The sequence below is a fragment of the Ipomoea nil genome, unplaced genomic scaffold (genome assembly GCF_001879475.1).
Source record: "Ipomoea nil cultivar Tokyo-kokei standard unplaced genomic scaffold, Asagao_1.1 scaffold2144, whole genome shotgun sequence".
In the NCBI taxonomy this organism is placed as follows: domain Eukaryota; kingdom Viridiplantae; phylum Streptophyta; class Magnoliopsida; order Solanales; family Convolvulaceae; genus Ipomoea; species Ipomoea nil.
Genome location: NW_017618572.1, coordinates 2,354,426 through 2,366,743, shown reverse-complemented (window position 1 = coordinate 2,366,743; position 12,318 = coordinate 2,354,426). Strand labels below are relative to the sequence as shown.

Here is a 12,318-nt window from a genome sequence, read left to right as displayed (position 1 = left end):
TTTTAGTATTCCAACTTGATTTATATTGGCCAGTTTCCAATGTTGGGCTACCAATCTTGGTTTTGAAGTCTGTACTACTATATAACAATCAACATAGCCATTTTTTTATTCTCTCTGCATCAACACCTAAACAAAACTGATAATTGGAACTCCAGAACATGCATTTACAGACGAACACATGAAGAAAATTACCACTTCAACCACGATTGGTGCAAAAAGGAAGCAGAACAGCAACAACCAAGGTAATTTTCTAAACTATTATACTTAATTATAACAATCTGTGTTCGATTATAGCCCTATATACTATCTAAAATCATATAATCCCTACGCATGTGTTCTTGCCCCAAATACTATCTCAAACGCTATAAACTGTATAAATTCCAGTATAGATTTGTTCTGATAAACAAATTTCATAAGACACGTAGAAGATATCTATAAATTAGGTCTAAAAGTATACGTTTTAGATAGATATACATACAAAACTACTTAGATCTGAAAATGTTGAAGAGATAGGGTTAGAAATCCTTACCCAACTGCCAAAAAATTGTAGAAATTGTGTAGTAGAACACCCATTTCTGCATTTCTCCATTGTTTATCAATCGATGCATCTACTACCATAAAGCTTCGATTTCTCAAACATCCATGAAAGCCGGCTGTGTATTTTGCTAATATATAGCAAGAAACACCTTTTATTACTCCGAATCGGTGTTTGACTATGGTGTTAACACTCGGATTGAGTATTGTTGAGTCGAATCAGTCAACCTATACTTCACAGTAACATCATCTTCATCGCGAATCCATAGTATAGAGTGGTCGAAATGGCCAAATCGAACCCTAAACGGAGTAATGAACTCCATTTTTGGCAGAGAACCAACAATGGATGAGTGTCTTAGCTTAGGAAAGAGCGTGATAGCATCTTTAGGAAGGGAAGGTCGCGGTGGCCTTCAAGGGATGGAGGCCAGCTGTAGTCATCACCGCATTTCTCCATATTATTATTATTATTATTATTATTATTATTATTATTATTATTATTATTATTGTTATTGTTATTGTTATTGTTATTGTTATTGTTATTGTTATTATTATTATTATTATTATTATTATTATTATTATTAGTAAGATCATTGTTAGTATTATTATAAATTTTATATTATTACGGTTATTGTGTTGATTATTATTATTATTATTATTATTATTATTATTATTATTATTATTATTATTATTATTATTATTATTATTATTATAAGTCAAATAATATTATTGATATATAAATTGGATTATAATAACACTGAAATGTATTATTATAAAACAAATACATTTATTATTAGTATGGTAACCATCTGGGTCAAACATGCTTAATGTCCTAAGCATAGTCAAAACGATGGCGTAATATGTATTCATAATGTAATTAATTGTCCTAACCATAAATTTTTTTTATTATTTAGTCGTAATAAGGATCACATAATCGCAGTCCGCATAAATATTATTATTATTATTTAAACACTAAATTTAATTGTTTATGTATCACAACTTCATGTGCTCAATTCTTTATTAATTGTAATTATTATTCATGACTAAATAATAATTTATGAATTACTTTAACATTGTGTGTATAAAATTATGTCTCAATATTGGGTTACTCTGATTGATTAATTAAAATATATCTCGGTATGAGTAACCAAGATGGTTACACGAAATAATACACGTGTATTGATAACAATGTATAATTCTAACAGGTAATGAAGATATCAATGTCAATGATCCAACGTCCATGCCGTTCCTTCAATCTAACAAGAATACACAAATGGGTAGACCGCTAATTGGTGTTTTCCAAAGTTCACTAAGTACGCCTTTAAGTATCCTTTCAAATGGTAAGTGTTTTCAGTTTGAATAGTTAAATACGTAATGAATCGTTGTTAATATTAGTCGTCATTGCAATCGACAGGTGACAATGCGATTCGAACGACAATACGGAGTACGCCGGGCCAAGATTTCGATAGCAGAATGGCATTAAGCAACATATCAAATAGTAATTAGCTTAACCAATATTAACAAATTTTTAGTAAATAAATTATATAATAACAATAAAATTGAACAAAAATTTATTTAACGTGTGTTGTTTACGCCTGTTGTGTAACTAAAGTCAATGTAACTCCAGCTACAGTGGCACTTGATAAATCACCTCTAACCAAGCGACATAAACATCATTTTGACCTAAATAGATCACCACTCTCGCAAGGTAATCAACGTGAAATAGAAATAGAATATATAATCAACTGGGTTAACTTCTAATTTATTAAAAAAATTTTCTTCCCGTAATGCACAGATTCTTATACCGATAGAACGCCAATGCAGACTACATCATCGCAAGTTTGAGGTAGCAGAATGCCGTTGAGCAACATAACAAATAGTAATAATCTCAAACAGCATATTGTAATAATATTAATATTATTTTGTTGTGCAACCGACTGGAATACTAAATAGTCTAACAGGTTTATTTAAAATCTCTGTTTAATTTAAGCAAACGGCGAAACAGTTAATGGGGATATCGCCATACCAACAGCATCCAACTATCGGAATCGGTGTTTCGACTTAAATCGATCACCAGATTCGCAACTAGGTATCAATATAGTACCAGTACGCGTTTCTTACTGCCAAGTGAATATTAAATTGAATGTAATAATCATGTAATATATTATATAATCGTTTCTGTAGGACTTGAAAGTAATTGTTGTATTACAAATGACAACAACATGCAAATAGTCGTTGTAGAGTCCGAGACTGAACCCATCAGGCATTGTCGAAATTTGATATTAGATTTCCAGGGAGTTGTGGACCATTTGCATGACAATGTGCCCAAAAAAATTGGTGAGTTCAGATTAAATGTTGTCCAACGAATACGTAATTTCTTTTCACTACAATGAACTACATTACTTTGTTACATATGAACTAATATCAATTTTTTTTTATAGACTATTATTTTGATAGTGGTGATCCCGAGTATGTTTGCGAGCATTGTAATGCATTTTTTTGGTACAATGAATGATCAAGCAATTCAAGATCATGTGACAGCCCTAAGTACACCGCATGTTGTGTGAATGGCAAGATAAAGTTGCCATTAATGACAAGGCCTCCGCAAAAGTTGTATGATCTATTCTTTACATCCAGTGATAAAAACAAATGTTTTTTGAAGAATATAAGGTCATATAACAATATGTTTTGCTTCACGTCAATGGGTGGAAAAATTGATAGGACTATTAACAATGGAACATCGCCTCCCATATTCCGTGTAAATGGTCAAAATTTCCACCGCATTGGAAGTTTACTGCCGCCACTCGGAACTCAACCGAAATTTGCACAATTATACATTCACGATACAGAGAATGAGATAAAAAATCGCTCTAACTCTTTCAGGTATAATAATATTCGACGTTACTAAACTCTTTTATTACTGCCATTGTTTAATACTGCAAAGCTTATATTACATATTTTTTTCTCTTAGCACGGAAAGCAATGGTTCTGCCGTGCATCTTGATGTAGTTCATGACATTAAGCAAGAGCTAGATGATAACAATGTTTTGGTTAAGTCATTCCGAATGGCCAAGTCATTTATGCAATCTAATCCTACAAGTGAAATTAGAATGAGATTAATCGGGAAGAGGTCTAAAGATGCTAGAACGTATGCACTACCAACTGCTTCAGAGGTTGCTGCTCTCATTGTTGGAGATCTAGACCCTTGCATGGGTGAACGTGATATCGTGGTCGAGTCTAGGTCTGGAATGCTTAAACGAATTAGTGAATTAAACCCAGCGTATCTACCATTGCAATACCCAATTTTATTTCCATATGGGGAGGATGGTTTCAGGGAAGATATACATTTTGCCACACAGAGTAACAAACAAAATTTTGCAAGAAAGAGTGTTTCACAAAGAGAGTACTTCGCGTTCCGTATACACGAAAGATCAAATGAGATCTCAACTATATTGTACGCTAAAAGGTTATTCCAACAATTCTTGGTTGATGCGTATACTATGGTTGAATCTTCGAGGTTGCTATACATTAGGTCAAATCAAAAAGCTTTGAGATGTGAGGCGTACAAAGGTCTTTCTGATGCGTTAACACGAGGTGAAGTGCAACCAAGCTCTCAAGGTAAAAGGATAATATTACCTTCAAGTTTCACGGGAGGAGCAAGATACATGATACAGAACTACCAAGATGCCATGGCAATTTGCAGATTTATAGGTTATCCAAACCTGTTTATAACATTTACATGTAATCCTAAATGGCCGGAGGTTCAACGCTTCTTGCAGAAAAGAAATTTGAAAGCTGAAGATCGTCCGGACATTGTTTGCAGAATTTTCAAGATGAAGCTAGATTGCTTAATAAAAGAAATAAAAAATGGGAAACTGTTTGGTCCTATAAGGGCAGGTGCGCACCCCATTTCCTTATAACTTTATTTGCGAATACAGTACTTAATCATACGAATTATAGAACTAACATCATGTTATTGTTTTTGGAACAGTAATATACACAATTGAGTTTCAGAAACGGGGCCTCCCACATGCTCACATATTATTGTTCCTACAAGTGACGAGTTGCTTTGCCAACCCTGCTTTTATGGACACGATCATTTCGGCCGAGATCCCAGACAAGTTGATAGACATCGAGTATTACAAAGCGGTCGAAGAATTCATGTTGCACGGCCCATGTGGGGTTTCAAGGAGTAATTGACCATGCATGGTAAATGCCAAGTGCTCGAAGCATTTTCCAAAGAGATTTATTGATGCATCCCATTTTGACCAGGATGGTTACCCGTTGTATCGAAGAAGGGATGATAAGAGGACAATTAAAAAAAATGGAATAGAGTTGGACAATAGATATGTTGTACCACATAATCGGTACCTACTCTTGAAATACAGAGCACACATCAATGTAGAGTGGTGTAACCAATCTAGATCAATCAAGTACTTATTCAAGTATGTCAACAAGGGTAACGACCGTGTAACCGCTGAGTTTTATAAGACAACAATGGATGAAGCTGGTAATGAGATGGTTGATAGATGTGTAATAGCCGTATGTGTATATCTGTATCTTTATATATGTAAATAAATGTAGATTATAGGTTAGCTTCTCAATGTAATTAGAACTCTTTGACTATTAGAAGTCTTTATTTACATCGGTAATAGACTATTGGCCACAATTAATTCGACTGTTGAGTTATCTTATTAAAACGACGCCGGTTAGTGTGGGCGGGAAAATGTTTTAGGCAGAAAGTTACTGCTTTATTATATTGATAGATTATGAACATATAGTTTAGTGATTATGAACATAGAACAGTGTGCACCATGCACCTTGCATGGTGCACACGATTGCACAGCATAATTTGTTCATAATAGCTCCGTCCATGAGTGCCACTATAGTTGTGGGACCAAAAATGAGAAAAATTCTTTTTATAATTAAATACTAGAAACATGGTAGAATTCAAGTAATATATTTGACTCTTGTTAGAAAAGAAAAAAAAAAAAATTTAGAGGACTAAATAATGTCAAACAAAAAGGCCTGGAGCCTAGAACATAATTATAAAATCGCAAAAGTTGATGGAACACTTTTATAATTAAATACTAGAAACACGATAATTTTTTGTTAGAAAAATTTATATAATCGAACCTATTGTGAATTGGAGACTAGATTTTAAATGTTTACTCTCTAATGTGTAACTTATTGGGGATTTTTTTAAAAAAGAAAAATAAAACTAAATCAAGTAGGCGCTTATTGTGCATGTATTGGTCCATTATTTAGGTGATTTTTGTATGTTGGCTAGTGATGATGGTATCAGATGCATTAACTCTTTTGTTAGATTTTAAAAAGTTCAAGAGAAAAACTAGATTTACTCGTCCAGTAGATGGCAAAACGAGCACGTGTCTTACTTTTCTTTCGTTTTTCTCTTTCTAACGGGCCCCACAAAAATATGTACAAATATTTGACTGCAATCGGAGAAACATACGATAACAACATTTGTGACGCAAAAAGTGAATATCGCGTTTGCTCTCTTCACGATTGCATTTCGCTCCTTGCAAAAACTGTCATCTGGGATCTTGTCTCATCACTTTCACTCATTTTTCTTTGATCTGTTTTTTTTTTTTTTTTTTTTTTTTTTTTTTTTTTTTTTTTTTTTGTACTCATTTTTCTTTGATCTTTGATTTGTGTATAATCAAGAATATTTTTGTAATTGCAAAATTAGTTAATTAATTTGGTCCATTATTTTGGTGAATTTAGTATGTCGTCTAGTGATGATGATATCGGATGCCTTAATTGTTTTGTTAGATTTAAAAAGAAGTTCAAGAAAAAAACTAGATTTACGTACTGGCTCAATATAGTAGATGCGTGAAACGCGCATCTGTCTTATTTTTCCTTCGTTTTTCTCTCTCTAATGGGGCCCACAAAAACGTGTACAAATATTTGATCGAAAATTGATAAACATATGATAACAACATTTGCCACGCAAAGAGTGGATATCTCGTTTTCTCTCTTCACGATTGCATTTCGCTCCTTGCAAAAATTGGCCATCTGGGATCTTGTCTCCTCACCCGTCTTTCTTCTTTGATATTTGATTTGTAATTGGGAAATTAGTTAATTAATTTGGTCCCTAATTTTGGTGATTTTGGAATGTTGGGTAGTGATGATGGTATCGGAAGCATTCATTGTTTTGTTAGATTTAAAAAAAATCAAGAAAAAAAAAACACTAGATTTACTCTTCGAGTAGATGCACGAATTGCGCACGTGTCTTACTTATCCTTCATGTTTCTCTCTCTGATAGGGCCTACAAATACGTGTACAAGCATTTAACTGCAAATGGAGAAACATATGATAACAACATTTGCGGGCAAAGAGTGGATATCTCGTTTGTCAGTCGTTATATCATAGACCGCGGTGCACATGCACCGCGTTCAAAAACGACGCCATTTCATTAAGTAAAGAAACGGCCCGCCGTTACCGTTAACGGAGTCCGCTTGTTTGGTGTATTACTCTTTCGTTTTATCTCTTTTACGAGCCACACAAAAATATGTACAAATATTTGACTGCAATCGGAGAAACATATGATAACAACATTTGTGATGCAAAAAGTGAATATCTCATTTGCTCTCTTCACGATTGCATTTTTCTCAATGCAAAAACTGTCATCTGGGATCTTGTCTCATCACTTTCACTCATTTTTCTTTGATCTTTGATTTGTGTATAATCAAGAATATTTTTGTAATTGCAAAATTAGTTAATTAATTTGATCCATTATTTTGGTGAATTTGGTATGTCGTGTAGTCTAATGATGATGATATTGGATGCCTTCATTGTTTTGTTAGATTTAAAAAGAAGTTCAAGAAAAAAACTAGATTTACGTACTCGCCCAATATAGTAGATGCGTAAAACGCGCACCTGTCGTACTTTTCCTTCGTTTTTCTCTCTCTAATGGGGCCCACAAAAACGTGTACAAATATTTCATCGAAAATTGATAAACATATGATAACAACATTTGCCACTCAAAGAGTGGATATCTCGTTTTCTCTCTTCACGATTGCATTGCACTACTTGCAAAAATTGGTCATCTGGGATCTTGTCTCCTCAGCAGTCCTTCTTCTTTGATCTTTGATTTGTGTATGATCAAGAAATTTTTTGCAATTGGGAAATTAGTTAATTAATTTGGTCCATTATTTTGGTGATTTTGGAATGTTGGCTAGTGATGATGGTATCGGAAGCATTCATTGTTTTGTTAGATTTAAAAATTTCAAGAAAAAAAACCCTAGATTTACTCTTCGAGTAGATGCACGAAATGTGCACGTGTCTTACTAATCATTCGTGTTTCTCTCTCCGATATGGCCTAAACAAACGTGTACAAGCATTTGACTGCAAATGGAGAAACATATGATAACAACATTTGTGGGCAAAGGGTGGATATCTCGTTTGTTCTCTTCACGATTGCGTTTTGCTCCTTGCAAAATTTGACCATCTGGGATCTTGTCTCCTTACTTTCACTCATTCTTGTTTGATCTTCGATTTGTATATGATCAAGAAAATTTTTGTAATTGGGAAATAAGTTTATTAATTTCGTGATTTTTGTATGTCGGCTAGTGATGATGGTATCAGATGAATTTATTATTTCGTTAGATTTAAAATAAATTAAAAAAAAAACTGTGTTTACTAGTCTCGTAGATGCGCGCAAACGTGCACATGTCTTACTTTTCCTTTGTTTTTCTATATCTAACAGGCCCCACAAAAAATATGTACAAATATTTGTCTAGAAAACACTACTCGAAATTATAGAATTTTCGACCGCGTGAAAGTGATCTTAAATCAAGTCGAAAGCAAAAAATGGTCGGAAATAGTAATAAAGATTTTTCCGAATACCAAAAGTGGTCGGAACAAGGCTTTCAACTTGATTTAAGATCACTTTCAGGTGATCAGAAATTCCATAATTTCCAGTAATGAAAGGAGAAACATATGATAAAAACATTTGCGACGTAAAGAGTGGATATCTCGTTTGCTCCTTGCATAAATTGGCGGGCATTAGGGATCTTGTCTCCTCAATTTCTGTCATTTTTCTCTTATCTTTGATTTGTTTATGATCAAGAAAATTTTTGTAATTGGAAAATTAGTTAATTAATTTGGTCCATTATTTTGGTGATTTTGGCATGTTAGCTAGTGATGATGGTATCAGATGCATTAGTTGTTCTGTTAGATTTTAACAAAATACAAGAAAAAAAATTATATTGACTGGCCTAGTAGATGCGCGAAACGCGCACATGTCTTACGGTTCATTTGTTTCTCTCAATCTAATGGGACCCACAAAAACGTATACAAACGTTTGACCGCAAATGGAGAAACATATGATAACAACATTTGTTGCGCAAAGAGATCGAGAATAACTTGTTTGCTCTCTTCACGATTGCATTTCGCTCTTTGCAAAAATTTTTCATCTGGGATCTTGTCTCCTCACTTTCACTCATTCTTCATTGATCTTTGATTTGTGTATGATGAAGAAAATTTTTATAATTCAAAAATTTGTTAATTAATTTGGTTCATTATGTTGGTGATTTTGGTATGTCGGCTAGTGATGATGATATCGGATACATTCATTGTTTTGTTAGATTTAAAAAAATTCAAGAAAAAAAACTAGATTTACTCACTCGGTAATTAAATGCGCAAAACAAGTACGTGTCTTACTTTTCCTTCCACTACTGGAAATTATGGAATTTCCGACCATCTAAAAGTGATCTTAAATCAAGTTGAAAGCAAAAAGTGGTCGAAAATAGCTATAAAGGTTTTTCCGGACACCAAAAGTGGTCGGAACCAGGCTTTCGACTTGATTTAACATCATTTTCAGGTGGTCGAAAATTCCATAATTTTCAGCCGTGTTCGTTTTTCTCTCTCTGATGGGGCACACAAAAACTTGTCCTAAAGGAATAGCATAATAATATCAAGATAATCCTATGAATAGTTATTTTCCTAACAATAGATCTATTATATTCACATGAATGTTATTTCATTTTCAACATATTCTGTGAATCAAAATTACATAGCTATCTTAATAGAAAATGAAGAATAACAATTTTGTAGTTGTCAATTCAACCTTTTGGGAGAACGAACAAACGAAAAGTAAAAAATTAATATTTAGAGGACAAATTAATGTCAATTAAAAAAGTAGACCTGGAACATAATTATAAAATCGCAAAAGTTGAAGGAACATTTTTATAATTAAATACTAGAAACATGATAATTGTTTGTTAGAAAAGTTTATATAATCCAACCTATTGTGAATTAGAGACTAGATTTTGAATGTTTACTCTCTAATGTATAAGGTATTGGTTTTTTGTTTTTTTTTTTGTTTTTTGTTTTTTTTTTGTTTTTTTGTTTTTTTTTGTTTTTACAATAGATTACCTCATAAGACTAGATATTTATCACTTTCATATGAATTATATTGTCTTGCCTACAATATGTGTATTGAGATTAACAAGAACAAGAAACAATAATAATGATAGAAAGATAGAGAATGCAAGATTTATGTGGTTAGGCAATGTGCTTAGTAATGGTAATGGGGTGATACAACACCTTAGGGATATTCTTTAATTCATAGTGATGGTGATGGGGTGATACAACATTTTAGAGATACAACCAATGTATTTATAAGTCATCCCTATACAATGGGTCAAACCACTTCACTTCTATTCATAAAAACTCATATTCGTAATCCCTGCTATATGAGACAAACTCAACAATATTTTTGTAGCATGAAATTGCACACGGATGCATGAAGGAAACGATAAACACTCTGTTAATAATTCCATGACAGAAATCTTAGGCCTAATACAACCAATGTATTTATAGGCAATCCCTTTACAATGCTTTGTTGAAAATAACTAACGTAACCTTCAATTAGTTGGAAAAATATAATGTATGTTCAATAAAAGAAACAGTGAAGGTTGCTTACGTTGTAGATATATAATGAAAAGTACAAAAAATTAATTATTACATGCATTTTTGTAAATCGGATCATGATGAGTACAGTTATGAAGAAAAGAAATACAATGAATTAAATTGATGGAGAGGAAATACTAATTTTAAATTGAAGAAATGAATTGAAGCTATTTCAAAGCACTGCAGACCTTCCTAATGATCCCATTTTGATCTGTGAGCGGCTGAATTTCAGACATTTTAATCATGGCTGATGTGAAATCTGCTAGGAATGCCTTAGGGTTCCTGGCGTGAAACAATATTGTCAGTTACTCCACTGCTAAATAGAACTTGATTCGATTGAAGTAGACCTTTCTTTTTCAACAGGTTCTTGTAATAGTTGTTATTAAAGGAGTTTGGGGTCACTAAATCAAGAGGTGCCAAATTTCCATTTCCGGTGTCTTTAGGACATCGGCGTCTTCTAGTGCTAGCAAAACTGGCATCAATGTCAGTACGGTTGGCGTAAATTCTATCACGAAATAGGAAGCATTGAGCTTGGCTGAGAGTGTGTGCACCAGACAAGGCAAACATGTCTCTTGTATTAAGGCCTTTGGTAGCGAAGCTGGATATAAGTGTATCCAGATTTGCAACAGGGCTGGGGAGATCGATGGTACGACTAGCTGTGGTTGAATCTCTTCTTCCCAGCTTCACTGTCCAAGACGGACCTCCCACAGCAGCAGTGGCATCACGTGCAGCCACGGACAATACATCAGCACAAGATACAATACCGGGACAAGCTTTCTCTAGCTCGCGCTTGCCTCTATCATGTCGTAACCCCTGACAGAGGCAAGGTTTGGCAACGCCGTCTTTTCGCTCTGGTTGGTGACTCGTGGAGTAAGATGGAAGCGTCTCAACCCTAAACAAAGCAGTCGTGGAAATGGAGACAATCAAGGAAGCGGCCATGCGACGCTCACGGGACACGGCTTGCGTTACGGCAATGCGAATGATGTTTAGAGCGTTAGGGCATGTGTTGTCGTAAAATGTAGGGGACAGCTGCTGCGCTTGGCATTGCGAGAAGGAGGAGAGCAGCAGAAGCAAACATGATAAAGCTGTGGTATATATATGAGAAGCCATATGTATATATTATAGACAGATAGAGAAATTTAATGGCGCAGGTATGTAGGGATTATTGTTACGTGAATATGATTATGTTTATATTAATAATAACTGTATGTTGGTGTGTAATATAAGCTGCTCGAATTGAGATCAACCACTGTACGTACTGGCAACAAATCTTGATTCGATATGATAGATTCAAATGTGGGTACGGTGCACGTTCTTAATTGACCTTCCCTATGGATATTTCATCTTCTGATCGACTATATATATATATATATATATATATATATATATATATATATATATATATATATATGTTCTTGAAAAAGTGGAGATCGGAACTTCTTTGAAAAAGGTTTATTATTATTATAATTATTATACAATAAAATAAATATTTTTTTATATTTTTCAAATTTGATAATCAAAATTTAGTATTTTAATAAATTGTAAAAGATAATTGAAATTTAAAATTTTAATATAATTAGTGTTTTAGTCTTGTAAATTAATTTTCGTACGTGCATGGTGCGTGCGATGGACTTTTTTTATTTATTTATTTATTTTTTATTTTTTTATTTTATTTATTTAAGATTTCAATGTTATGCTGTTAATTACTAACTCTAATTAGTAATTCTATATTTAATATGCAGCTTGTAGAGTCTATGGTGCAAGCACTTGAAGCAGCCCAACTGTGTCCAATTTGCAGGGGCTCAGAATAATTGTCTTTGACTACAGTTGAAATATCATTCTCTTCAATAG

At 33.4% G+C, this 12,318-nt stretch overlaps 2 protein-coding genes across 2 annotated transcripts; one reads left to right on the top strand and one right to left on the bottom strand.

Moving 5' to 3' along the window:
* The first annotated feature begins 3,232 nt into the window (after positions 1 to 3,232).
* Positions 3,233 to 4,731, top strand: LOC109148631. Its single transcript, XM_019296364.1, has 3 exons — positions 3,233 to 3,414; positions 3,503 to 4,428; positions 4,523 to 4,731. Exons 1-3 carry the CDS (start codon positions 3,233 to 3,235, stop codon positions 4,729 to 4,731), a joined length of 1,317 nt encoding a protein of 438 aa, XP_019151909.1.
* A 6,009-nt stretch (positions 4,732 to 10,740) lies between these two features.
* LOC109148630 (lignin-forming anionic peroxidase-like) lies at positions 10,741 to 11,577 on the bottom strand. Its single transcript, XM_019296363.1, has one exon. It carries the CDS (start codon positions 11,575 to 11,577, stop codon positions 10,741 to 10,743), a length of 837 nt encoding a protein of 278 aa, XP_019151908.1.
* Positions 11,578 to 12,318: the final 741 nt, after the last annotated feature.

Excerpts from the sequence above, each read along its gene's own strand:
- LOC109148631 (XM_019296364.1), top strand. The coding sequence starts at position 3,233 with ATGGGTGGAAAAATTGATAGGACTATTAACAATGGAACATCGCCTCCC. Across the intron at positions 3,415-3,502 it reads AATCGCTCTAACTCTTTCAG|CACGGAAAGCAATGGTTCTG; the intron begins GTATAATAATAT and ends TTTTTCTCTTAG. Across the intron at positions 4,429-4,522 it reads GTTTGGTCCTATAAGGGCAG|TAATATACACAATTGAGTTT; the intron begins GTGCGCACCCCA and ends TTTTTGGAACAG.
- LOC109148630 (XM_019296363.1), bottom strand. The coding sequence starts at position 11,577 with ATGGCTTCTCATATATATACCACAGCTTTATCATGTTTGCTTCTGCTG.